This window comes from Gobio gobio, assembly GCF_949357685.1.
Source record: "Gobio gobio genome assembly, chromosome: 16".
Classification (NCBI taxonomy): domain Eukaryota; kingdom Metazoa; phylum Chordata; class Actinopteri; order Cypriniformes; family Gobionidae; genus Gobio; species Gobio gobio.
Window position 1 is genome coordinate 11,990,719 of NC_137109.1, and position 24,359 is coordinate 12,015,077.

Genomic DNA, 24,359 nt, shown 5'->3' on the forward strand with positions numbered 1-24,359 from the left:
TTAGAGAACAGTACAAACAGACAAAAATGCTTGGTTCTGTTAACAAAGTACTAGAGGATATAAAGGATGGCACATGCATTACGAAAAATTCCATCTTTCAAGAGCATCCTTCATCATTATCAATTATCTTATACCAGGATGCATTTGAAGTTGTAAATCCACTTGGCTCGGGTAGAAAGAAACATAAAATCTTGGCAGTGTACATGACACTAGGTGAAATTTTGCCACACAACCGCTCCTTAGTTGACCCAATGCAACTTGTCTTGCTGTGTAGAGAGGAAGACTTTAAACAGTTTGGTCAGCAGAAGGTCTTTGCCTGTCTTGTTGCTGATCTGAAAGACTTAGAGGAGTCTGGATTTGAGTCTACTGACGGCACTACTCTTAGAGGAGGGCTTATTGCCATTTGTGGAGATAATCTTGGGTCTCATTGTATTGGGGGCTTTTCTGAGAATTTCAGTACCAACAAGCATTTCTGTCGCTACTGTTTAATTGACAGAGACACATTTAATCAGCAGCCTTTACATATTGGCCTAAAAAGAACAAACCAAAATTATGAACATAGTGTTGAACAGCTCACAACTACTGATCAGTGTATAATAGAGGGCATCAAATTCAATTCAGTTTTCAATTCCCTTACTTATTTTCACGTCTGTGGTGGATTGCCTCCATGCTTAGGGCATGATTTATTTGAAGGTATTGTGGCTGATGACTTGGCACTTTACATTAAACATTTGGTTTCAGTTGAAAAGCACTTTACCTACAATGAGTTGAATAGAGCCATTGCACAATTCAGACATTTAGGAAGTGATTGTAACAATGCCCCATGTGTGATTAAAGCTGATGCAAGACGACTTGGTGGTTCTGCTGCACAGAACTGGTGTCTCTTGAGGCTCTTACCAATTTATATAGGACATAAAATGCAAAACGCAATGGACAGTGAGGTTTGGCAGTTGTGCCTTAAACTAAAGGAAATGGTTGAGGTGATTTGTGCGCCCAAAATTAGTCATAATGAGATAGGCTACCTCAAGTTTTTAACACAAGAATATGTTTCTTTAAGAAGTACCTTGTTTCCTGGTAAAAATCTGAAAGCAAAACATCATTACTTGTTGCACTATGCAGATCTTATACTACATTTTGGCCCATTGATTCGCTCGTGGACGCTCAGGTTTGAGAGTAAACATTCATATTTTAAAAACTGTGCAAGGAAACTGCATAATTTTGTTCATCTTTGTAAAACTTTGGCGGAAAGGCACCAGTTGCTTCAGTCCTATCTAGCTTGTGGCAATTTATTCCCTCCTAAAATTCAGTCTGTCAGTGAAGCACGTGAACACAATGACCAGTTATACAATACAGAAATACAACATGCAATAAGGACAGCTAACTGTGTCAGTCAGAGTACTTCAGAGGTGTCAGGGGTTGTTTATAAAGGAACCAAATATACCAATGGCCTTGTAGTTGTTGTAGCCCAGAGCAGCTGTGGGTTTGTCTTTGGGAAAATATCACTGATACTTATTAATCCAACCAATGTCTACTTTGTTGTCAAACTGTATGACTCTGTGCTATTATCTGACCTTGGACTTCACTCTCTGCACAACACTGATCTCAAGTATGTGTGTGTTAATGCTGACAATCTCTTGAATTACTATCCCCTCCCGGTGTATGAAGTGGCAGGCCTTTCTGTGGTGTCATTACATCACTCCATATGTTCTTTTTAACTTTAGATACTGAGCTGATTCAACAAGAAATCACAAAAATTCTTCCAGAATTGGATATTCCAAAACTTAATGTAGTAGTCAATCATCTCTGTTTTGTGGTGGGCGTTGAGAGGACACAGGACCTTGCGCTAGTAGAGCTGACAGACCTTCAAGACATCTTACTTCCAATACAATGTCGAAAACTAATGATGGCTTTTAAACAAATAGGTAAGCCAAATCAATTCTGATTACATGTCTATGATCATTATTTTCAACATCATATTCCATATATGTAGACATATATACTTGTATAATATGCATATTATGTACATTATATGTCTCACTTTCTTTTTCTGTATGTATTTTTCAAAGCATTGAGAGACCAAGTGGATGAGACGTCATTAGAAATAACATTCACCTCGTTACCATCACCAGACTTAGAACAGCCATCCACTTCTTACACTCCTTCAAATTCATACTGGCTAAGTATGTTTCAGATTCCTTGGAACCACATGCCTGCAGCCCTTCTTCATGCAGCGTCTAATAAGGAGAAGGCTCCTCTTGGACCAAGAAGAGAGTTTATAAGAGCTGTTGTAGCAGCCATAAGAGAATTTTGCCCAAACCCAAGCTTGGCAGACTGTGGGGAAGTGGCAAGAAACATTTTTTCCAAATTTCCCTTAACATTTGGAGACTTTACGGAGGAAGGGGAACAACTGGGGAAAGGCTATAGTTCACTTCAAAGACAGCTGAGAACCAGAGTAGAACATGTCAACAGAGACAATGTAGCACACCGGATTCGTCAACCAAAAAGAACCAACAAAGCTGATGAAGAACAGGACAACATAGTCAAAAAAGTTCGATGTAAAGTTGACAGTTATGGATGCATTAATTGGCAACCTACCTCCATGCCAGATGGAGAGACATCTGAATCTCTTGAAATTAAGAGACAGACTTTATTAGAAATGTTTCAGTCTGGAGGCCCAAGGTCTTGTGAATTGTCTGATGTGGACAAGCTAATGAAAGAGACTTATATTGCTCAGCGCAAAATGATTAATTCATGCCCCCCTCCTGCCATTAGTGACATAGCACTGGAATGGCCATATCTTTTCAGTAAAAGAGGCCTATGCAATCATTTTGAAACACTTACAGGTGTTGATATAAGCAGTTGCTTGAGTGAATGCCAGAACGGAAAATGCATACGGATTGTGAACTACTTTCAAAAACAGACGTTAAAATGGAATGCCGAGGTCCAGGCTCTCCTCAGAGAAATTGAAGCCACACCAGCAAGCACTGATAAGACTGCCATATCAGCCATCCTACTGACAATGAAACACTTCAAAGAGAAAGAAAACTCTCTCTTCATTTTAGTAGACGTAAGTAATTAAAACATTACATGACTAGTAAAGAAATACCTTGAAATAATAATTGTAGGCTTGGTTTCACAGATCATATGTGACATACCTGTATAAACATGGGCAAAGATTTGAAAAAAAAAAAAGTTGGATGTATGATGTCTGTCTGTGCTACATAGTACAGTCTGTTAGGCCTTGTCTGTTTGACAATTATTTTTGTAGTATGGGCCTGTATGATGCTACACAGAGCATAAGTGCTTCTATGGACATTTCACTCTAAAGGGTGTGCTCACAAATCAGAATCAACCTTAGCTGTAAAAGAATTTGAACAGCTTTGTAATGTTTGGCAATTTTTTTTTTCTAAGAAAACTTCAACCCAAATGTCAGTGGAAAATGAGCTCCGTCTTCCAGTCACACCAAGGCTCATCATGCTTGGTAAGTATGAAATAAATGAGAAATAGTAAATGTGTTTGGCAGTTTTTTTATGGTGAGTTTTATGGCTGTTTCAGGAGACAGCCTTCTAACTTCATCTAAGTGGATGGTCAGCATTGAGGGAAAAGTGACACATTGCATTGATGAGCAGTTAGATTTCTCTGCGGCACTCTCTGTGTTTTTCAGCGTGTTCTATGTTTTTAACATTGAATACCAAGAGTCAGCCAGTGCCACATTAGAACTCATTCAAAGGTACATGTTAAAAAATTGTTCAATAATGTAACATGAGTTTGCCACAGTTGTGCATTTTATTTTTATATATATATATATAATATTATATAATTTTTTTTTTTTTTTTTTTTAGTATGATGTTTTTCTGAACTGTTTAATTTGTTACTCCATTTCTAAAATAGTTGTTGTCTGATTTACTCAACAGGTTTTTAGTGAGGATTAATCCTGAGGGGACAAAGTGTGCTTCCAAAGCTGGAACCAGCCGTAAAACTGGGTCATCTGTTAAAAGAAAGATTCAAAACATAAATCCACATGTACATACATTTTTGCAGAGGCTCACCGAATTTGAGTGGAAAACAGGCAACTAAGTGAAAATATTTTTGTTAACGTTTTACTTGTAAGAATATGAGAAGGTCATTTAATTTATGTTAACTTAAATAACATGAGGGTCATTGGTGACAGAGAGATTTTTGGGTGTTGTATCAAAAACAAACAGGTTGTTTCTTTCTGTTTTTGTAATTCTGTTATGTTGGGATAAACACCTGAGTAATAAAGTGAATTTGTGTAAAGATTTAAAAGTTCTTTCTATTTTATTTTTTAAATGAAGTAACATGAAAGAATGCTTCGTAAGTTTAAGAGTACCACAATGAGTACTGCATTATAAATTATTTAAATGTATATGTATGTTACTGTACAGTAAATAACTGAAACCACTGCTGCCAGTTATCAACTGTAATGCCTGATTTACGGTATAAAACTGGCAACAGTGTTGCCGGTTAGTCACTGTATTGGTATATACACAGTACTATACTGGCAACACTGTTGCCAGTTAGTCACTGTATTGGTATAGACACAGTATTATACTGGCAACACTGTTGCCAGTTAGTCACTGTATTGGTATAGACACAGTATTATACTGGCAACACTGTTGCCAGTTAGTCACTGTATTGGTATAGACACAGTATTATACTGGCAACACTGTTGCCAGTTAGTCACTGTAACAGATTCTTTACAGTAACTAGCTGGCAACAGTGTTGCCAGTATTTTACTTATAAAAAACCTGGTAAGGTTTAACAGTGCACTTAAATCTAGATTAAAGACGCATCTCTTTAGCCAAGCATTCACATAATGTTTGGAGCTCAGACTTACTCTCCAAGTTTAAATCTAGATTAAAGATGCATCTCTTTAGCCAAGCATTCACGGGATGGGAATGCCCATCCTGGGGTAACTGAAGAGTACGTCAGCTCCAGTTTGGATCCAACCTCAACACATGTGAAGAGACAACTCCTGCTAGGACTTCAGATGATGCAAACTCTGAATCAGCAATACACCAATGATTTTTCTATATATCCTAATCATTTGTTAACATGTATTCAATGAGCTCAAAATTTCTGCCTTAATACATTGATAGCTAACTGCGTGATTTGTATATGTACATTTCTGAAATACAAAACTTCAGTGTCACCTTTGATAACATTTGTGAAAAGCGCTATACAAATGTGAATTGAATATTTAATTGCAACATATACATATAATTATATACATATCCACTGGCATTCAAAAGTGTGGGGCCTGTATTGGATGAGCGCTACTGTTGTGCATGAATAAAATCCAGAATGTCTTTAATTTCTATAATTAAATTCCTGCAAGCTGTGAGTATGCTATCCATTTGTAAGGATAAGTTACGATTGTGTCATAAATATGACAGAAAGTGTGTCTTCTGGGTGTTGTTGTGGTACAGTCCCTCTGGTTTCTCTGTGCTCAACTGAAGTGGAATATCTTGTACGTGCTCTGGCCTCGGTCTCACCCCACGACGAAGATGTGTTCGCTTTACCGAGCTACCAAATGTCACAGCAACCCAAAGATGTGCATGAGAGAGAGAGAGAGAGACAGAGACAGAGAGAGAGAGAGAGAGAGAGAGAGAGAGACAGAGAGAGAGAGAGAGAGCAAACCAGAGGAAGTGACAGGCAGGGTTTGTTGAGTCTTGCCCAGAGATCGTGTTAAAGCACATATAGCAGATGTAGCTGGACAGAACGAATGTGCGCTTGATAAACAATGATAGAATGTAGAACAAATCTGCTGTGACATCAGACAATCCTTCAAAATCATCCGCATATATCCAACTTGTCCGTTGAGTCTCTGCGGCTTTCTTTTCTGGACAATCTCACTCAAAAATGTAACTTCTGTCATCATTTACTCACTGTCATGTTGTTTCACATCCATATGATTGACTGAGAATTAACCTTATGACAGATAAATGATTGACAGCCCAAATAGCCAATCATATTGCTGCGCGGAGAAGCCTTGTTGCCATTCGATTCCTTTGACTATGGTAAAAAAAAAAGTATCTAGAGTGGCTATTTAATGGGTTTAATTGTTTAATTGTTTGTTCTGGCCTCAAAATCAGCCATTAATCTTGAAAAATACAAGCCTTTGATCAGACTTGTCATTCTTTATGACACTGACTTTTGTTAATTTTACAGTTCTGTGATTCTGTGATGTTTTCTCCATCAAATAAAAAGACTATACAAATGAAGCTTGCGTGTTTGGACAGTTTTCATTAACAAGATCCAATTTAGGCACATAGAGTTTACATGCCATTGAGCTTCATCATCAGGCAAAATTGAGTAGGATATTTCCATAAATTTCTATCTACTGTTAGAGTGAACATCTACAATATAGTATCGTCTTAATTCAAGATACTTGTGCCTCTGATGATTTCATCTTTTGTGTGGATTATTTGGTTTTATTTGAAAAACAGAAGCAGCTGATTGGACTCCGGTTTCAACAGCTCTGATATGTTATAAATAATGTGACATACAGCCAAATATACACCGATCAGGCATAACATTTTGACCACTGACAGGTGAAGTGAATAACACTGATTATTCATCACAGCACCTGTTAGTGGGTGGGATATATTAGGCAGGAGGTGAACATTTTGTCCTCTAAGTTGATGTGTTAGAAGCAGGAAAAAATCAAGCAAGTGTAAGGATTTGAGCGAGTTTGACAAAGGCCAAATTGTGATGGCTACGACTGGGTCAGAGCATCTCCAAAACTGCAGCTCTTGTGGGGTGTTCCCGGTCTGCAGTGGTCAGTATCTATCAAAAGTGGTCCAAGGAAGGAACAGTGGTGAACCGGCGACAGGGTCATGGCTCATTGATGTACGGGGGGAGCGAAGGCTGGCCCATGTGGTCAGATCAAACAGACGAGCTACTGTAGCTCAAATTGGTCAAGAAGTTAATGCAGGTTCTGATAGAAAGGTGTCAGGATACACAGTGCATCAGTTTGTTGTGTATGGGGCCACATAGCTGCAGACCAGTCAGGGAGCCCATGCTGACCCCTGTCCACCGCCGTAAGTGGCAACAGTGGGCACGTGAGCATCAGAACTGGACCACGGAGCAATGGAAGAAGGTGGCCTGGTCTGATGAATCACGGAAACAAATACACATTGTGGTCTTTTATGAAACTTCCTCACATTCAAGTGTTGATTAAAAAAAATGCATGAAGCTAGAATAAAACATTGTTTTTAAAGGCTTTGTTCTTTCTTTTGATTTATTGCTTGTTCATAAAAATATTCAGGGTCCATGAAAATTGTTTGAAAATCAAAGATCAAAAATGCTGGTGGTGGCTGGCAACTTTTTTTAAAAAGAAGAAGAACTGGCAGGGAAAGAGTTAAGTAATTTATTACAAAATATTAATTTACGTCAGCGAACCAACTGACGACCATCATTTTGTTTGACGGACATAGATGGAGAACCCACCCTTGAAAGCAGCTGCTGTGGTTAACTACCCGCTGCCGTAAGGTGAACTTGAACTTCTTGAAGAATCTCTGCTTTTGTCCATATAATGAAACCATATTGTGACTACTGAATCTCAATCTCTAAGTTTCGGACTCACCCGTGCTGGATCTGATGGTTTCGTTTCCCACAGTTTGTCCCAGTAGGTCATACTGGTTCAGTCTAGAGCTCTCCTCTTCCACCACCACAGAGTTGGATGCGTTCTTCGTCCAGGTGTACGTCACTTCTGTCGTTGTGTAAGCATCTGTAGGAATGATTTCATTGGGGGCACAATTAAAACTTTGCAGATGACTGTTTGAAATTTGAAACCAATCACTACAAGAAAGACACTTCATGATACTTTGTGAACGAATCCAGCTGTTACTCACAGCTGCCGAATTTAAGCGGACATGAGTGGAAGTCCATGGGGAAATCCTCAAGATGCATCGGACACTCAGCATGCACCGTCAACCTGTGATTTACATGCACAAACACAACAAAAGGAGACATTTTATGCCATCGTTATTACTAGCAAGATTGGGCAATTATAGCAAACAATTATCTTAATATTTATGAGTTTGACATGACAATATTCAGCAAAGACAATTTGTTTAAAAGTGACACTAAATACATTTATAATGTTACAAAAGATTTCTATACAAAACACACAAAAATATGAAGCAGCACAACTATTCAACATTGATAATAATAAGAAATGTTTCTTGAGCAGCAAATCAGCTGAGCATGATTTCTGAAAGATCATGTGACACTGAAGACTGAAGTAATGATGCTGAAAATTCAGCTTTGCTAATACAAGGCTATATCAGAAAGTTTAAGCGCAATAAGACGTGAAAGACAACTTGACATCCAGCTTTCTGTGCGTGGACTTGAAATGCGTGTGCTCAGAAAACCATATATCAGAAGATTAGACTGATATGGCTTTAAAACGCATGCAGATAATAAACTTTCATGATGAGGTAGAATCGCAATGTTACTTGAGTGTTACCGCAATAGAGATGATAATCAAAAGCAAACAGATGTTTTCGTTTTTGGAAAAGTATCGGAGGCACGAGCTGTACAGGCTCCACCCTCTTCTGAAAAGTGGGGCGGGGATCAGCAGGTAATTTGCATTTAAAGATACATGCACGAAAATAGCATGTTTTTCATTCCACTCAAAAATGGGCATTTACAATATGATATAATAAACGATCTGTGGGGAATTTTGAGCTGAAACTTCACAAACACATTCTGGGGACACCTGAGGGGCATAATAGGTCCCCTTTAATTTATGGACATATGATAGTTTCACCTTTACATCTTTACGTCAGTGAATAAGTATGTCTATCTGCCTTCAATATTTGTATGTCCTAACGGTCTGAAGGAATTTTTGCTACGCATGTCAGAGGTTCGGAGTTCTAATCCAAGATAATCCATGATTGTGTATCAAGAGCGGGGACAAGTTTGTTTGCATTTTGTTTTGTGATTTCACCGGAATGAATAGAGAGTCTCTGAAACAGCGTTAAAGCCATAGATTGAAGCGCTCGTCTGTGTGAAGAATGTGAAGTGTGTGTACGAGCCCTTAGAGAACAGTGTTACCTTCCGCCACTGATAACAGTGGCAACAAACACTCAGCATGATTTCAAAAACAACACATTCCAGTGCCAGATAACCTCTTATTTAACACAAACAAACAAAATTTGCTAGTCACAAAAAAAATAAAAAAATAATGCTAGTCAACTTGAGATGCCTCATTTATTAGATATATCCGTGCCACAGGATGTTTTAAAAAGTGATTGGGACATGTCCCATCCTTCCCACTCGTAAATTATGTCTATGCTTATCGCTCTTGTGAAACTAGTTTAATGACATGCTCTTTAATGTGATATTCAAAATGCTGCTTAACTGAATATTTTCAATATTATTGTGATTATTCAATACATCGACTGTCCTAATTAGTAGTAATCCTAAACCTGTAAGTTCTGGATATCCATTTTTCACATACATTTCTCCTCTATTTCACTGCTTCTCAGTCTCTCTCTCAGTTTGTCTGCTTTTTCTTGCCTGCGCTTCACGGCTGAGTCAGGCTCTCATTGATTTGGCAGTGGAGAGGAGCATTTGTGTTCACAGAAAGGGCTGGGAGCGAGAGAGCGGTTTAGACGAGAGAAAAAAGCAAGAGCAAATTGAGAGGGTACATGTTGGAGAGTGTCATGATGTGTTCTGGAGCGGTATCAGGATGAACAGAGGCGAGAATCATTATGAAAGGCTGTGTTGTTTGGGGTTTGTGTACGTGACACATGACAATATATCACGGCTTCCTGCTCTTCCTGTTTCATCTGCAGGTAATTAGGGAGATTGATGATGATGTTTGCAGACTCTTGAATATGTCGATTATAATGAGAAGTGTGCTTCACTAAGTCGCCGTCACTGGTTTTAACAAAATCAGCTCTTACAAAAGTGAGTGTCACATTTCTGAAAAGAGATGAAACATCTTAATTAGTGGCTAAATCGATACGGCTGCCTGCAGGACAGTGGGAGTCGGTGAGGGATGAATTATCCTAATTCTCGGGAATACAAGGCGATTCAGGGATTTACATGAGGAATGACTCCATTAGCCACCCACAATATGAGCTAAATGGATCCTTCACCAAAAATATAAATTATGTGAAAATCAAATCAGAATTAAAGCCATTATTCACAGAAAATTCACTGGAGGGCAAATGTCTTCAGTTTGAGTGTGTTTCTTACACAAAACGATTGCATCTGCAAAGTTACGACGCTCAAAGTTCAAAGCAAAGGGAGATATTTTATTTTATCGAAATCACATTTTAAGGACTACAACAAACGGCTGGTAGTTTACATTTTAAATAAACCCTGCCCACCGGAACATGCAAACAAATGGGGTGAGGCCATGTTGAGAAGAGGAAGAGTTGTTGTAGTAGAGCACATTTGGGAGTCTGCCCATCTGTCGCATCCGTCTTATCACATTTATTGCAATGCAGTACTTAACACAAATGCAATAGCATGTCAACATAAAACCAAGATGACAACATAAGTTATAACCGTAATTAAACTGAACTATACCTGTTCTATCTTCATGCAGCATATATTCTCTGGCTCTGAAGACATCTTACAACAGTTCCCACACGAGCGATTTATAGATTATCATGACAGAATATGCTAATCAATGACTTGAAGAGTCAACTCCACATCATAAATTCATCAACTAACCATTCAGAAACGTCCTGTTGCATTCTACATGTCATTTCTTCTCGAGTCTCTCCATCCTTGTCTGACTCCGGGTTGAACATAAAAGGCTGAACAGTTTCTGACATTTCAGTGCGTGTCTGCGTGAGGTAATCGGAGCTGCTAACACAAGCTCTTGAAGCTCCGCCCTCTTCTAGAAAGGGGGCTGGGAGCAGCAGCTCATTTGCATTTAAAGGGACACACACATAAACGGCACATTTTTGTTCACCCTCAAAAAGTGACAATTTTAACGTGCTATAATACATTTTCTGTTGGGTTTTTTGAGCTAAAACTTCACATACACACTCTGGGGACATCAGAGACTTATTTTACACCTTGTAAAAAGCGGCATTATACGACTCCTTTAAAAATACCAGATTTAAGGTCCTTTCACACTGGATGCGATTTTGACGTGCAGATAATTAGTGCAATGGTTTTGTTTTTTGATCAGCTGTTTGTGTAATGAGTGCTTCCACACTGAACGCGAATGTGCTGTGGCGAAATAACATTGTTTATTTTTTTCGTTTCGATGTCGTTTTTTTTAACTCTCGCAGCGACAGAAAAGGCTTAAACCAATCACATGCAGGGAAAAAAGGTGACGAAATGTCCAGTTGATGTCATTAGCTATTCAATCAACATTAACCTCTGCCAGGTATCACATTTCTCAAGAGATTACAGCTGTAGCACTTAAATGTTTACATCGTGACTCAACTGGAAACACAGCTGCTCCGGATCGATTGGTTCTTGAAGTGTGTGTTTGTCTCGTCAGATGCGCTGCCACGGTCTCTGGAGGAGCTCCTCAGATTGTCCCATGAACATTTGAAAGTAAGTGCGGAACCGGCCATGATAAAGTTTTAGCTCCTGTACAAGATTAGCATACTCCCCTTCAGATTATCTGTTCTTTAAGAGTCTTTTAAATAAAATGAAAAACTTGTCTTCACTGGATGATGAAGTGTCTGTGTTTTCTCAGCTGTCGCAGCTGTTCTGTTCACATCATGAAGTTGTCTGAGTAAAGTTTCTTGAATTTATTGAAAAAGTTAGTTTTTAATTAAATTAAACTTAAAAACTATAAGTTTGCTTTAAGTAAACCTATTTAGATTAATAAATAAAGGTCTGCACACAAAAATACTGCTGTATATTTGATCAAAATCTAAACATTTTAGACCTTTTTGCATGCAGACCTTTCTTACTTTATTATTATTTAATTAATTTAACACACCATCTAAAAGTGTGTAGGGCGCTGTGTTTAAACTCACTACCAATCTATTTTTGATTAAATAAATTCCACACAAAAAAAGCCTTTCGTCAGAAATTGTTTTTAATTAGTACGGATCACTTAGGGACACGGTGGTGATTCAGGGACATTTGCTTGCAAAACATTTGCATTCCCCTGAGAAACTTTGCATTCGCTTGCCAAGAACTCAAAAGTTCTGCGAGCTACCACGTTTCTCAGGGGAACGCAAAACATTTGCGAGAGAATGCGTTGACATATAATTTTTCCTCCCATCTCATATTTTTTCTCTCCATTTAGGGGCTCCCTACATTAGTACAAATAGCACCTTGCTTACCTCATGGTGTACAGCAGGGTGCCATCATCTTGGATACGCAGCAGTTTGTTGGGCATGGTCATGTTGTGTGCGACCGATTTTTTCCCGTTGTGAAAGAATGTGTCTGGAGTCCAGATCTTACTGGCCATCAGGTTGTTCAAACGCAGAATGTTCATTGGTCCCTCGAACTTCAGTCGTTCATCCTTCCAGCTCTGCCTGAAGAACACGTCGATGGTGTACTCCTGCCAAAAAATTAAATCACAGCATATTTTAGGATATACAAGGTTCTGTTGGATGTTTTGTGTTGCTAAGGGCTCGTGTGGTGCTTTGTTTGTGATAATTGGATGCACAATACCCTTTTATATTGATTAACTGGCAGTGATTTGCTGTTGCACTCACAATTGTAACAATCCAATCAATTGGATGAGCTTATAAAAGTCTGCATAAGGGTTTGTGTTCCTCTTGAATTGCACGCAATTCAAATTCAAGCATTTTCTTACCCACAAAAGACCCAGTGTCTGTAGTGTAACATTTTCTTTATCCTCTTATTGTTGCTGTGGTGGATAAACACAGTTTGCCAAATGATTTGCAAATGGAGCTAACTGCATTTGAGACTCAAACCCTGTAGAGAAGAGTCAATCGCTCAGTCCTTTAACTAGGGCTGAGGGTGATCAGATCCCACTCGCGGCTCCAAGAGAGACTTGTGCTGCCCAGAGATATCATTACAAGCTCATCACGGATGGTAGAACAGGGAAAACTCTTAAAATACTTTAAAGAAAGATTAGGGGGAGGTTTTGAAAAGGGGAAAAGTTGAAGGAGTTCTAACTAACAACCAGTAACAAGCTGTTTGGCTACAGTGAACACGAAATTGCTGTGACAATCGCTGCCAATCAAATCATAGCTGATGTCTAATACATTGCTATGTGGAGTGCTATTTTGCACCAATGGTCAAAAACACACAACAAGACTTTATTACAAATGAAAACAGTATATATATATATATATATATATATATATATATATATATATATATATATATATATATATACACATAAAAACATTACAAATATTAATCAAAATTATAAGTATCTCAATGATGCTAAATTAACACTGTTCTAGACTACAAGCAAATTTTGTCAGAACACAGATGAAGACTAAAAACAATTCTACACTGATAGCAGTTATTTAAAACACATCAGACCACAAAACACTTAGGGACCATTAACACAGAATGCGTTTTTTAAAAGTTGAACTCATTTTAACCTGAGAAACATGTTTTTTAATGACGTATCAAACACATCCATCTAGCACATATTTGCAAAGAAAAACATGCTCTGCGTGAGTGGACTCTGAGACTACAAAGCAGATCTACCAGTTAAAGCAACAATGAATTCACAGATTGCAGACTGAAAACAGCTCTAAAATGCGAGTAAATGTAGAGATTCTAGGCCATGTTTACTAGGGCTGGGTAAAACATTTTTTTTCCCTCATTTTTGAGAACCGATATCAATTGTTAAATCCAAACAATTTATTAGTTCATCCTGTTTCAATTTGATGAATGAACAGAACATTGTAGCGTGCCTCCCATCCAATAAATCACAATAAGCTTGGTGCTTTGTTACTTTCGATATAAAACAAAGTCTCAGATTTGAAATTATGTCCATTTTATTACAAAACGCTGTTTAATGTAGCGTGACAGAGCACCTCAGTTCAAGAGAAGCGACAGTGCAGAGCGGACATGAACTGATCATCTCTTCCACTTTAATGCCAGTTACAGCGTGAAATAAACATGAATGAATTTCTGAATGTATGTTAAAAGATACAGTAGCTTACATCTTATCGAAATCCGTATCTTTTCTCATGTGATTGCTCAATCAGTGTTTCAACCACGGAAAGACGTCAATAAAACAGCTTGTAAACAAGGTCACATAATGTCACATTTACCTCAGAAATACCAAAGGCCTATTCATTGACCATAAACTCATTAGTCAGCTAAAAATAATAAGCATTTTGATAAATATTTGCACTAGGGATGGGCGATATGGCCTAAAATCCATATTACGATATACATTGCAGCCTCTTGCGATAACGATATATTAATATCACAACACAATCATGCCTAACTCGCATGGTCCTCTTATTGAACCTGCAATTAACTTAAATTTTAACCAAATAAAAAGTTATTCACCTTTATTATTCATTTAAATTATGTTTTATTAAGTTAAAATAAACACACAGCTCACAATTGATCAGATAAATCTCCATTTTCGCAGTTGAAATCAAGTTATGCGCTCTGTACGGAACATCATTTTAAGCCTGTACGGAACACCGTTAACGTTTATCATCTTCCGTACACCAGCAGAGGAGGTACTTTTCCCCACTTTTCTCAAATACTATTGGTCCAAAAGACATCAATCGAAGTATGGACTGTCCAATGGGTATTCACCCTGGGAATGATCACACAAACATGCGTGGTTAAAAATGCATGAGTGGTCGCGGGCGTGGGGTGAATGGCGAAAAGTGTACAGAACATGGTTAGTCTACCGAATATACTCAGGAGTCGGTACTACCAGTACTACCACTACTGCTGGTATCGTAAAATTTTTTTTACATTTCAGTACCGACTTGGTACCGCAGTACCAGTACTTGTGACATCCCTATTAGGGAAATACTTCCAGTATTAGGCAATTATTTTAGGTTGTAGAACAGATTAGTCATGTTATCTGTCTTAGCCGGAGCTGTTGCCCCACATACTCTACACAGAGTACGATGATGCGTTGCAGCCAGTTGCAGCTCGTGGCTCTAAATTTCACGGGTAGATTGTGTCATCAACATGCATTATCGCAATAGTGCAATAGAATTAAAATCTCTATCGTTTTATGTTCTCCAATATGTCGAATTGAATTGGAATCTAATAAAATCTAATCGAAAGCTTGTGAATCATGAAATATGTGTTAATACCCAGCCCTACTGTTTACATCTGGTATTAAGATGCGTTTTGGTTAATCGGATCAAAAGTAGACGAGGGAGACTTTTTCAGATCTTTCGATCTAATAGATGAAATAAGCTCACGCAATTTACCTATGAACTGAAAAACACACAGAGCAGCAGCTTTCGTTTCTGCTATGACAGACGAAAGACCCCAGCGAATGCTGTGTGTGTTAGAAATCAGGAATGGTGAGAGAACAAACAAACTTGGGTCTTCAGCCGACAAAGTTTAAATCCCGTCTGGCTAGCACGCTTCCCATAATGTTTACGCGTTAGGTCTGTTGTGGAGAGTAGGTGGTCTTTTGTGGCTGTTCGAACGCATTGGACCACATGAGTGTTTATACTACGAAAGCAATCCAGTTGAATGCATTTTCAACTACCTCTGGAAGTGGTCGAAAGTGGACAAGCTCAAAACTTTTCAGACCCCATTTACACCTGTATGTAATGCCGTTCACTTGTGATCCGATCGACCAAAATGCATCTTAATACCAGCTGTAAACAGGGCTCTAGACTAAAAAAAACTCTAGAGTAAAAGCAGTTCAAAACGACAGCTTTTCAAGAATAAAAGCAGTTTGACTGGAACCAGTTCTTCCTGATTTAAAGCAATGGCATACTAAATTAAATCAATTCCCCATTGAAAGTTCCAGACTAAGAGTTTTTGTTTAAAGCAGTTTCAGACTGAAGTGCCACACTGCAAGCAGTTAGACAGAAGCACTGCAACGGAAGGGTTATTACTGCTCAGACAGTGTCAGAGCACTGCATTGACTGTAGCCCGATTCCTCCCGCCTTTGCAGGTGCTGTTTTTGATGGATGTACAGCTCATCCTCTGGCACGTCTCTCAGATCTGGATACTCCGTCGCGTCAGCACTCTGAGATGCTTATGATGGTCTAATTTCAGTCAAGGGGCTTGTATTGTCCCGGCTGAGGAGGGTTTATATGAACATCCATTAACAAGAGATGAACAATGAAACCCCACCACCACGTGAACCCTGCACTCACATTATTACAGATACTCCCACAACGTACATGCACGCACACACACACACACATATCACGGAGTAAGGGAAATAAAGATATGTAGGTGGAAGGGTCAGGAATGAGTGTTTATGAGATTGCCTCACAGGTGCTGAGTATGCATTTACATTGGATTATTCATTGGCAAATCAGTTATGAGAGAGTGTGTGTGTACACTACTGTTGGGTGTGGAAGGATTTTCTAATGTTTTTTTTGTTGTTGTTTTTTTTATGTTCATCCAGACTGCATTTATTTGATCAAATATACAGTAAAAACAGTAATATTGAGAAATAGTATTACAATTTAAAATATGTTTTGTATTTTAATATATTTTTAAAAGCCACATTTTCCTCTTCAGTTCACATGATCCTTCAGAAATAATTATAATATGCTAATTTGCTCCTAAAGAAACATTTCTGATTATAATCAATGTTGACAACAGTTGTGCTGCTTAATATTTTTGTGGTAACCGTGATACATTTTTACATTTTCAGGATTCTTTGTTAGATTCTTAGAAAGTTCTAAAGAACAGAATTTATTTGAAATATAAATCTTTTGTAACATTATAAATGGCTTTACTCTCCTTTTATCTTTTTCTTTTTTTCAAAAACCTTACTGACCTACACTTTTGAATGGTATACACTGCCCGGCCAAAAAAAAAAAAGTTGCTGTTTGGATTTAAATAGGCAAAATGCTTAAGAGTCTGTGATTGGATCATTATTGCAGTGATAATTATGTTTCCAGCATGTTATATGTTTGGCAACAGTTCTTCCAACCCTAATTGATGGAGTGTGTAGCTTTTCGTTTCTTAAACAACCATGCAGCATTATGGCCATATTCCAGGATGACAATGTCAAGATTCATCAGCTCAAATTGTGAAAGAATGGTTGGGAGGGAGCATGAAGAATCATTTCTTCCAGTATTGCTAAATGTACCCGATTTTCATATCAACAGAAAAACATACCAGGATAACCTGGCTTCTCTTGAAACTCCCCTGCTTCAGAGAATATTAATGATATGCTAAAGCCTGCCCGCACGTTGACATGATTGGTTACAAGGTAATTTGTGACATCAGAAACACAGGCCATTGCAAACCGCGTTTTTGAGACTGTCTTTGGTTCACTGCAGTTTTAAGGAGAAAATACTGAGCAATGGTGTTGACTGATGACTTTATGGTTTGTCTGAAAGCATATTAAAAACACCACATAGACATATAAACAACATTAACAACTTTAAAGGTGCTGTATGTAATGCTTTACATAAAGTTGTACTGTTATGTCAATAATGTGTTAGTGCTTTACCATAGAGCAAGTTTCAGGGTTTAGTGATACGAAGATATAAAACAATGGTACAAGAGATCCTAGATCTAGCTGTATTGTATTGATGTTGTCGGGTACATGAGTGTTCAAAGGCAACTGAAAGTTTTTAATATTGGTCAGTTTTGTTTTATTAACTATTTCCCCGCCAAACACAGAATTTTCCGTTATTTGTGAGAAAACGCTTCCCCGCCAAACAGAGAATTTTCCGGGTTTCTATACAGTACAGAATTTCCTGATCAAAACACAGGCGAAGACGCGAAAAAACAAGCGATCATATGTAAGCAGATGCATATGTAAAATAACGTGATCATCAACATTAAACATCATATAAATCAAAACTGCCTGATATTACAGAATGAAATGTCAACCCATGATGAGCTATAGGACTTTGCAAGCATTAGCTGTGTTGATGGACTCAATCTACTCCATCTGTGTTTTGATCATCATTCTGAATCTAATCTGGATGTAGTCTTTGACAAAAACGTGATTTTCTCAACTTTTTGTTCAAAATGTTTTTTTTGTTTTTGTTTAAAAGCAGAGGGTCTGCTCTTTCTTCTGATATATTGCATGCTCAGATATTCATACAACAAAATATTCTATGGGCCATAACATTTGTGTGAAAATGATCAAAAACCCTGGCGGTGGCTGGCAACTTTTTTTTTTTTAAACGCTGACGGGGAAAGAGTTAAAGACTTTTGTTCTATTAAGTGATTTAAATGTGGGTTGGTTTTAAATGTTAAACGGTTTTGTGCTATTAAGAGATTTAAATATTGGTTGGTTTCATTCTATTAAGAGTTTTGTTCTATTAAGAGAGTTGAATGGTGGTCGGTTTCATTCTGTTAAGAGATTTAAATGTTGGTAGGCTTTGTTCTATTAAGAGATTTAAATATTGGCTGGTTTTGTTCAAAGTGAGAGAAAGTGAGAGTAAGGGATTCTAAGTTGAAAACATTTTAACGTCATAAAAAACCCAGTGTTTTTTTTTACTTAAATGTGGGTGCATTTGTAAGTGCAGAGGGGCAGCAGATATTAGTTTAGCTGAATTTCGCCTGTCCTCATCTTCCCCCAGCAGTCTACAGAGACTCTTGGGGCTGTAAGGCAGCACAGGGGTCCAACAAATATTACTTCACCTCTAACCTCTCTCTCCATTTTCCTTGTTGTCCTTCCATCTCACTCGCCTCTTATTCCATACCATCTGCTCCATGGCTCAGAGGCACACAGCATTAATAGAAAGGATGACCTTCAGCGCTGGTGTGTGTGTTTGTATGTGCATCTTGGCTTTGTTTAGGCCAGATAAAGCAGCACCGGAGGCTCAGTGCAGAGCGAGTTTATCAGGATACAAAACCACCCGTGTTCACCCTCATCCATCACAGCCGGACATCCCACATGAGGATGATGTTGGTTTAAGATTCCCAGTGCTACCCACAAGTCATATCTGTCACAACTGCTGACAGAAGCTAATGATTATAAAAGTAAAGAGGCATGATCGAAATAATGGATCCCATAAGAAAGAGAAATCACACGTTAAATCTCTTAACCATATAATGGCTACTGTATCATATTTGATATTTAAATTTCGCGTCTGTGTTCTTTAATTTGTGTGTTGTCTGTAGATCATGCACAGAACTCTGTGCTTTTATGGAATTGCACTCTCACATTATGAAATAAATCTTTTTCTCCAATGCATGTTGGCCACAATTATTGGCACCCCTAGACATTCGTATTAGTTAAATATCTCTGAAGTATATTCCGATTCATATTTACATTTTTAGCACACCATGATAAAGTATGAAATTGTCTGTAAGATTCCCATTTCCACCATCAGGGCAATAATTAAGAAGTTCAATCAACTAAAGATGTTACGAATCTGCCTGGAAGAGGACGTGTGTCTATGTCGTCCTAATGCACGGCGAGGAGGAGAGTTTGAGTGGACAAAGACTCTCCAATGATCACAGATGGATAATTGCAGATTAGTTGAGTCTTGGGGTCAGGAAGCCTAAAAGAATATCAAACAGCACCTACATCACCTTTTTGGCAGAAGATCCACCAGATGGGTTTGGTGCAAACAGGGATAAAAAGTGCCCCATGCACATGGTCAAATATACCACTGGATCTTTAATGTTGTGGGCCTATTTTTTTGATGGAGGTCCTGGACATCTTGTCCAAATACATGGTATCATGGATTCTAGCAAATACCAACAGATAAAAAATCAAAACCTGACGGCTTCTGCTAGAAATCTTATAATGGGCCGTGGTTGGATCTTCCATCAGAACGATGATCCAAAACAAACGTCAAAATCAACACACAAATGTGTCACTGGGCACAAAATTAAAGGGTTACTTCAGTGATTTAGCATTAAGCTTTGTATTTAAACTGGGTCATTTATGCAGTAGAAATGTGAACTATTTTTGAATTTGGTGCCTTCTAGACTGAAAAAAGACAAATGTATTTTTGTCTCATGTGGATGTGTAACGAAGATCCACTGGAGGCAAGTTGAAGGACCCAAGTGCAGTTTATTTACAATAAAACATAAATCTCAACATAAAACAAAGACTTGACTAGATCCAAACATAAAACCTTGACTTGACTTGACTTGACTTGACTTGACTTGACTTGACTTGACTTGACTTGACTTGACTTGACTTGACTTGACTTGACTTGACTTGACTTGACTTGACTTGACTTGACTTGACTTGACTTGACTTGACTTGACTTGACTTGACTTGACTTGACTTGACTTGACTTGACTTGACTTGACTTGACTTGACTTGACTTGACTTGACAATAACGAAACTCACCAACAGCGGGTTACAACATTCAATACTTGACAAAGACACATGGCAAACATGAGGGCTTAAATACACACACAGACTAATGACAAGAGACACCTGTGAACAGTGATGAGACAATGAACCAATGACAGGACAAGACACAAGATCACATGAGGGCATGGGATTCACATGACACTGAAACATGACAAAACCAGGAAGTGCACGACAAGACTGTGAACATGACAAACTCAAACATAACCATGAACATACTAAACTGAAAACAGAACCAAGAACAATGAACAATGAACATGAACCAACACCAAAACACCCTGTGACAGGATGAAAGACAACGACTCCCAGAATGCACTTGTTTCGCTGCCCTACGAGGCCACTCCATACACCGTTGTTTTGATCTTCATAGTAATACAATCATTTCGTTTAGTTAGAGAACAAACGCTACAATTAAAAAACTGAACGCGTCTTTTCAATAAAGTGTGTGTGAGCCGAATGAAAGTCACGGCACATACAGGATCAGATTTCATTCATCACGAAGAGCTGAGGTAACGTTAAGTGCCAGTCTGGCACGTTTTCAGATCACATAGAAGCTAAACTATCACAGGAATTCATTGAAAAGTTGAAACACTAACGTTACTCTGCACCGCACGGAGTATCCGTGATGATCTGTTATGATTGTCCGTGTGGCCGTCTGTGTCTTACATTCTGTGCGTGAGATCACTCCCCTATGGGCGGTTTGATAACATGCGGAACAGCTCCATATAGTGGCTGTAGTCTTTAGCCTCTGGCCAGAAAATCCTCCGATGACGCAAAATGACGATATTTGCGTCATCTGAGAATTTTTTCCAGAAATAAAATGCATAAATATCTCGTCTCAGGGGGATATGAGGGGGGAAAGTACCATAATTCAAATATACTATGGGGTTTCTACTGATACAAAGCTTAATGCTAAATCACTGAAGTTACCCTTTAAGCTTCTGCAATGGCTGTCCCAGTCCCCTGACCCCAAACACCAACATGGAGCTATGAATCTGAAGGATCTGGAGAGATTCTGTGTGGAGGAATGGTCTCTGATCTCTTGTCAGGTGTTCTCCAAATTCACCAGGCATTATAAAAGAAGACTCAGAGCTGTTATTTTGGGAAAAGGAGGTTGCAATAATTAGGTCCCAATAATTGTGGCCGACATGAACTACAGAAAAACATTTATTTCACTATGTGATTTACCTCCCAGTTTCAATTGTTTTACTTCAATGAAAGGTTAGAATTTTGTGGATTTTTAAAATGAAATATAAAAAGGATAAACAATGCAGATTCATTTTTACAGCTGCCGTTTATCATATTTACCAAGGGAGCCAATATTAGTGGAGGGCACTGATGCATCAAATATGAGAAAAAGAATAACGAAACCTGCACCAGCTGAATCCTTCTATGCATGCTATTTGTGTCACCTACAATTTAAACAGGTACTGGTACCCTGGTACTGCTTCACATATTTTAATAAACCCTCTCTAACCGATGTCAACCTGACTGCAAACATGCTAACGCTCAGCAGCCACACCTACGCGACCTCTTCAGCTCATTACCCACGAGTCTCTTCACTCAGCTGTTTACCTGAGTGTCACATGGTTCCCAGCAGGGTCAACTCTAATGATGAGGGTTAGCATGGCCACAGGGCATAGAGACAGAGAAAGAGACAGGCCTTCATTGTAAACCCACAGTGCAGAAAACTAAATCCACAGGTTTTTCAAAACAGCTCAAAGCTCTTGACGACAACAGTGTGACCTCTGACTTGAAGCAAGATTGCAAAACAACAAGCAAACGACATTGTCACTTGTTTACCAGAATCAAACTTTTACGTTTTAGAGTATGCTGCACTCACTGTAGCCATTTCTATGAATTTCTGACATGAATTATTCATCACAGACGACTCTAAAGAAATCATGAAATGGCTTTTCTTGAGGTGTGTATACAACAGCTTTTGAAATGGAAAATCATAGGGTACAACGGGGCTAAAGGCTCCACGGGGTAAAAGGCTCATTTGAGGTTATTTTCCTCTAAATCACTAGATGGCAGAAAAAAATTGCCTCAGCACTTTCCAAAACATCTGCTTTTAAGGATGCACGTGGAAATATGGTTGATCCTTGACTCGATCGCGGGCAACAGCTAATTTGCGATAATTTGATCTAATATTTGGTGTGTTTTTTAAATGTTGTAGATTTAAGTAGCAAATGAGAATCGCTAGAATTGTTGAATATATGTATGTATATATATATATATATATTTATAATGAAACAATCATATTTAAAAATATGATATTAATCATATCATATAATAAAATATAATGTATTGTTACTATTGTAAATCTGTATTAAATTATTATGGGATCTCCTTTAGTGCTTTCAGAATCTTTACTTTAAAAAAAAATAATTATCCTTTGTTTTTTTATATATATTTCTAAACGAACATATTTTAATGACAGCATATTTATTGAACAAAAATGAATAATTTTGTTTATCAAAATAAACAGAACATGTAAGTAGTCTTAAGTATCAACATAGACATTATTAAAAACATGTTATTTTAGCTAAATTATTTGTATCAATACTGTGTGCTTTTTCCCCAATGCTGGTGAGCCTTTTACTCTGTTTGAGAGTATGACGCCCCCTCATCACCCCTTATACAATTTTTAAACAAAATAAACCAATTTTATGATTTATTGTCCACACAAAATCGGTTGCTCCATCAATGTTCAATACAAACATATTTTCTGCAATCATACACTATAGGAGTAATGAAAAGCAAATTTTTCCTAAGGTGTGCCTTTAGCCCCGTTGTACCCTACATCTACATATAGGTAACAATCAGGGACACTAAAATGAACACTCGCCAAGAGCCAAATGTGAGTAAAAATCGGTGTTGGCGAGTATATGAAACGGTGTCAATCAACAGTTGGCCGGTAACATTTGAATGAATAGTAACAATGCCATGTTGCAAGAACATGAACAAGTGTGAATGACTCGGGATAGATGACAGGCCAGTGCTGCATCGTCACGAACGCACAAGAAGACATGAAAGAGAACTCAATTAGTTTAAAATCACTCACAGGTCTTGATAAATTGTGGCCACCACAATTGGCCACCACAAACCAGTATTCCCGTAATTCTTTTGTATTTTATGAGTTTAATAAAGAACTATGTCTCGTCTTCTGTCCAAACATACCGCGTCATCTTTAAAGAATGATCATGTGACTTTTACATACGCCAGTTGACCTGTAAATTGCAGCTTTACAAAATATTCCTTTTTCGAATTGCCTGAAAAACCACCTCATGCAAGCGTAAAAACTTTTTGCCGATATATGGGAGTTTTTGCGAAATTGACGAGTATCCATTGTGCATATTTTCAATTTTCAATTTCAATTTGAAGGGTAATGGAAATGCAGCTATAGTGATGCATTTTTTTCAGGATTCTTTGATGAATAGAAAGTTCAAAAGAATAGCATTTATTTGAAATAAGAGATCTTTTGTAACATTCTGTTTTTACTGTCACTTATGATCAATGTAATACATCCTTGCTCAACAGAGGTATACATTTCTTCTGGAATATATATCCATTTCTCCTGATTGCCATCTTGGATGAATTTTTTTACTGAACTTTTTGCAGGCAATTTTAGAATGGCCTTTTCTGGAATAGACTTCACATCAAAATGCTGTCTAGGTAAGCAGGTCACTGGGTTTCGGAGCAGAGCTGACATTGACGCTGATATGTGTATTTGCATGCTGAATTCATAATGAAAGCGAAATATGAGAACAGCTATGATTCAGTGAGGCAAAATGAGTTCTTTTAAATAATAGATAGTACAAAGATTTGTGTGCAGAATGAAGAAGGACTATCTGCTAGTACACTGAGAGGGAATCTATTTCAAAAGGAGAGGAAAGCAAAAAAATGGCCGTCAACTGTCATAGCACTTGAAAAGAAA

General features: G+C 38.0%; 2 protein-coding genes across 2 annotated transcripts in view; one reads left to right on the forward strand and one right to left on the reverse strand.

Annotated features, from left to right (window-relative positions):
- gabra2b (gamma-aminobutyric acid type A receptor subunit alpha2b) overlaps window positions 1–24,359 on the reverse strand; it is a gene marked incomplete at its 3' end in the record, with an annotated part of 120,896 nt that overhangs the window by 52,212 nt on the left and 44,325 nt on the right. The window contains exons 5-7 of the mRNA XM_079838528.1: window positions 12,300–12,520; window positions 7,878–7,960; window positions 7,610–7,753 (exon numbers count right to left, since the gene is read on the reverse strand). Coding sequence (XP_079694654.1) covers window positions 7,610–7,753; window positions 7,878–7,960; window positions 12,300–12,520 — 448 coding nt within the window. The remainder of the gene's footprint in view (window positions 1–7,609; window positions 7,754–7,877; window positions 7,961–12,299; window positions 12,521–24,359) is intronic.
- Window positions 1,013–4,151, forward strand: LOC307140251 (uncharacterized protein). The gene is made up of 5 exons (XM_079839602.1): window positions 1,013–1,922; window positions 2,067–3,067; window positions 3,412–3,481; window positions 3,556–3,730; window positions 3,915–4,151. The coding sequence occupies exons 1-5, from the start codon at window positions 1,703–1,705 to the stop codon at window positions 4,075–4,077; spliced, it is 1,629 nt and encodes a 542-aa protein (XP_079695728.1). The 5' UTR covers window positions 1,013–1,702; the 3' UTR covers window positions 4,078–4,151.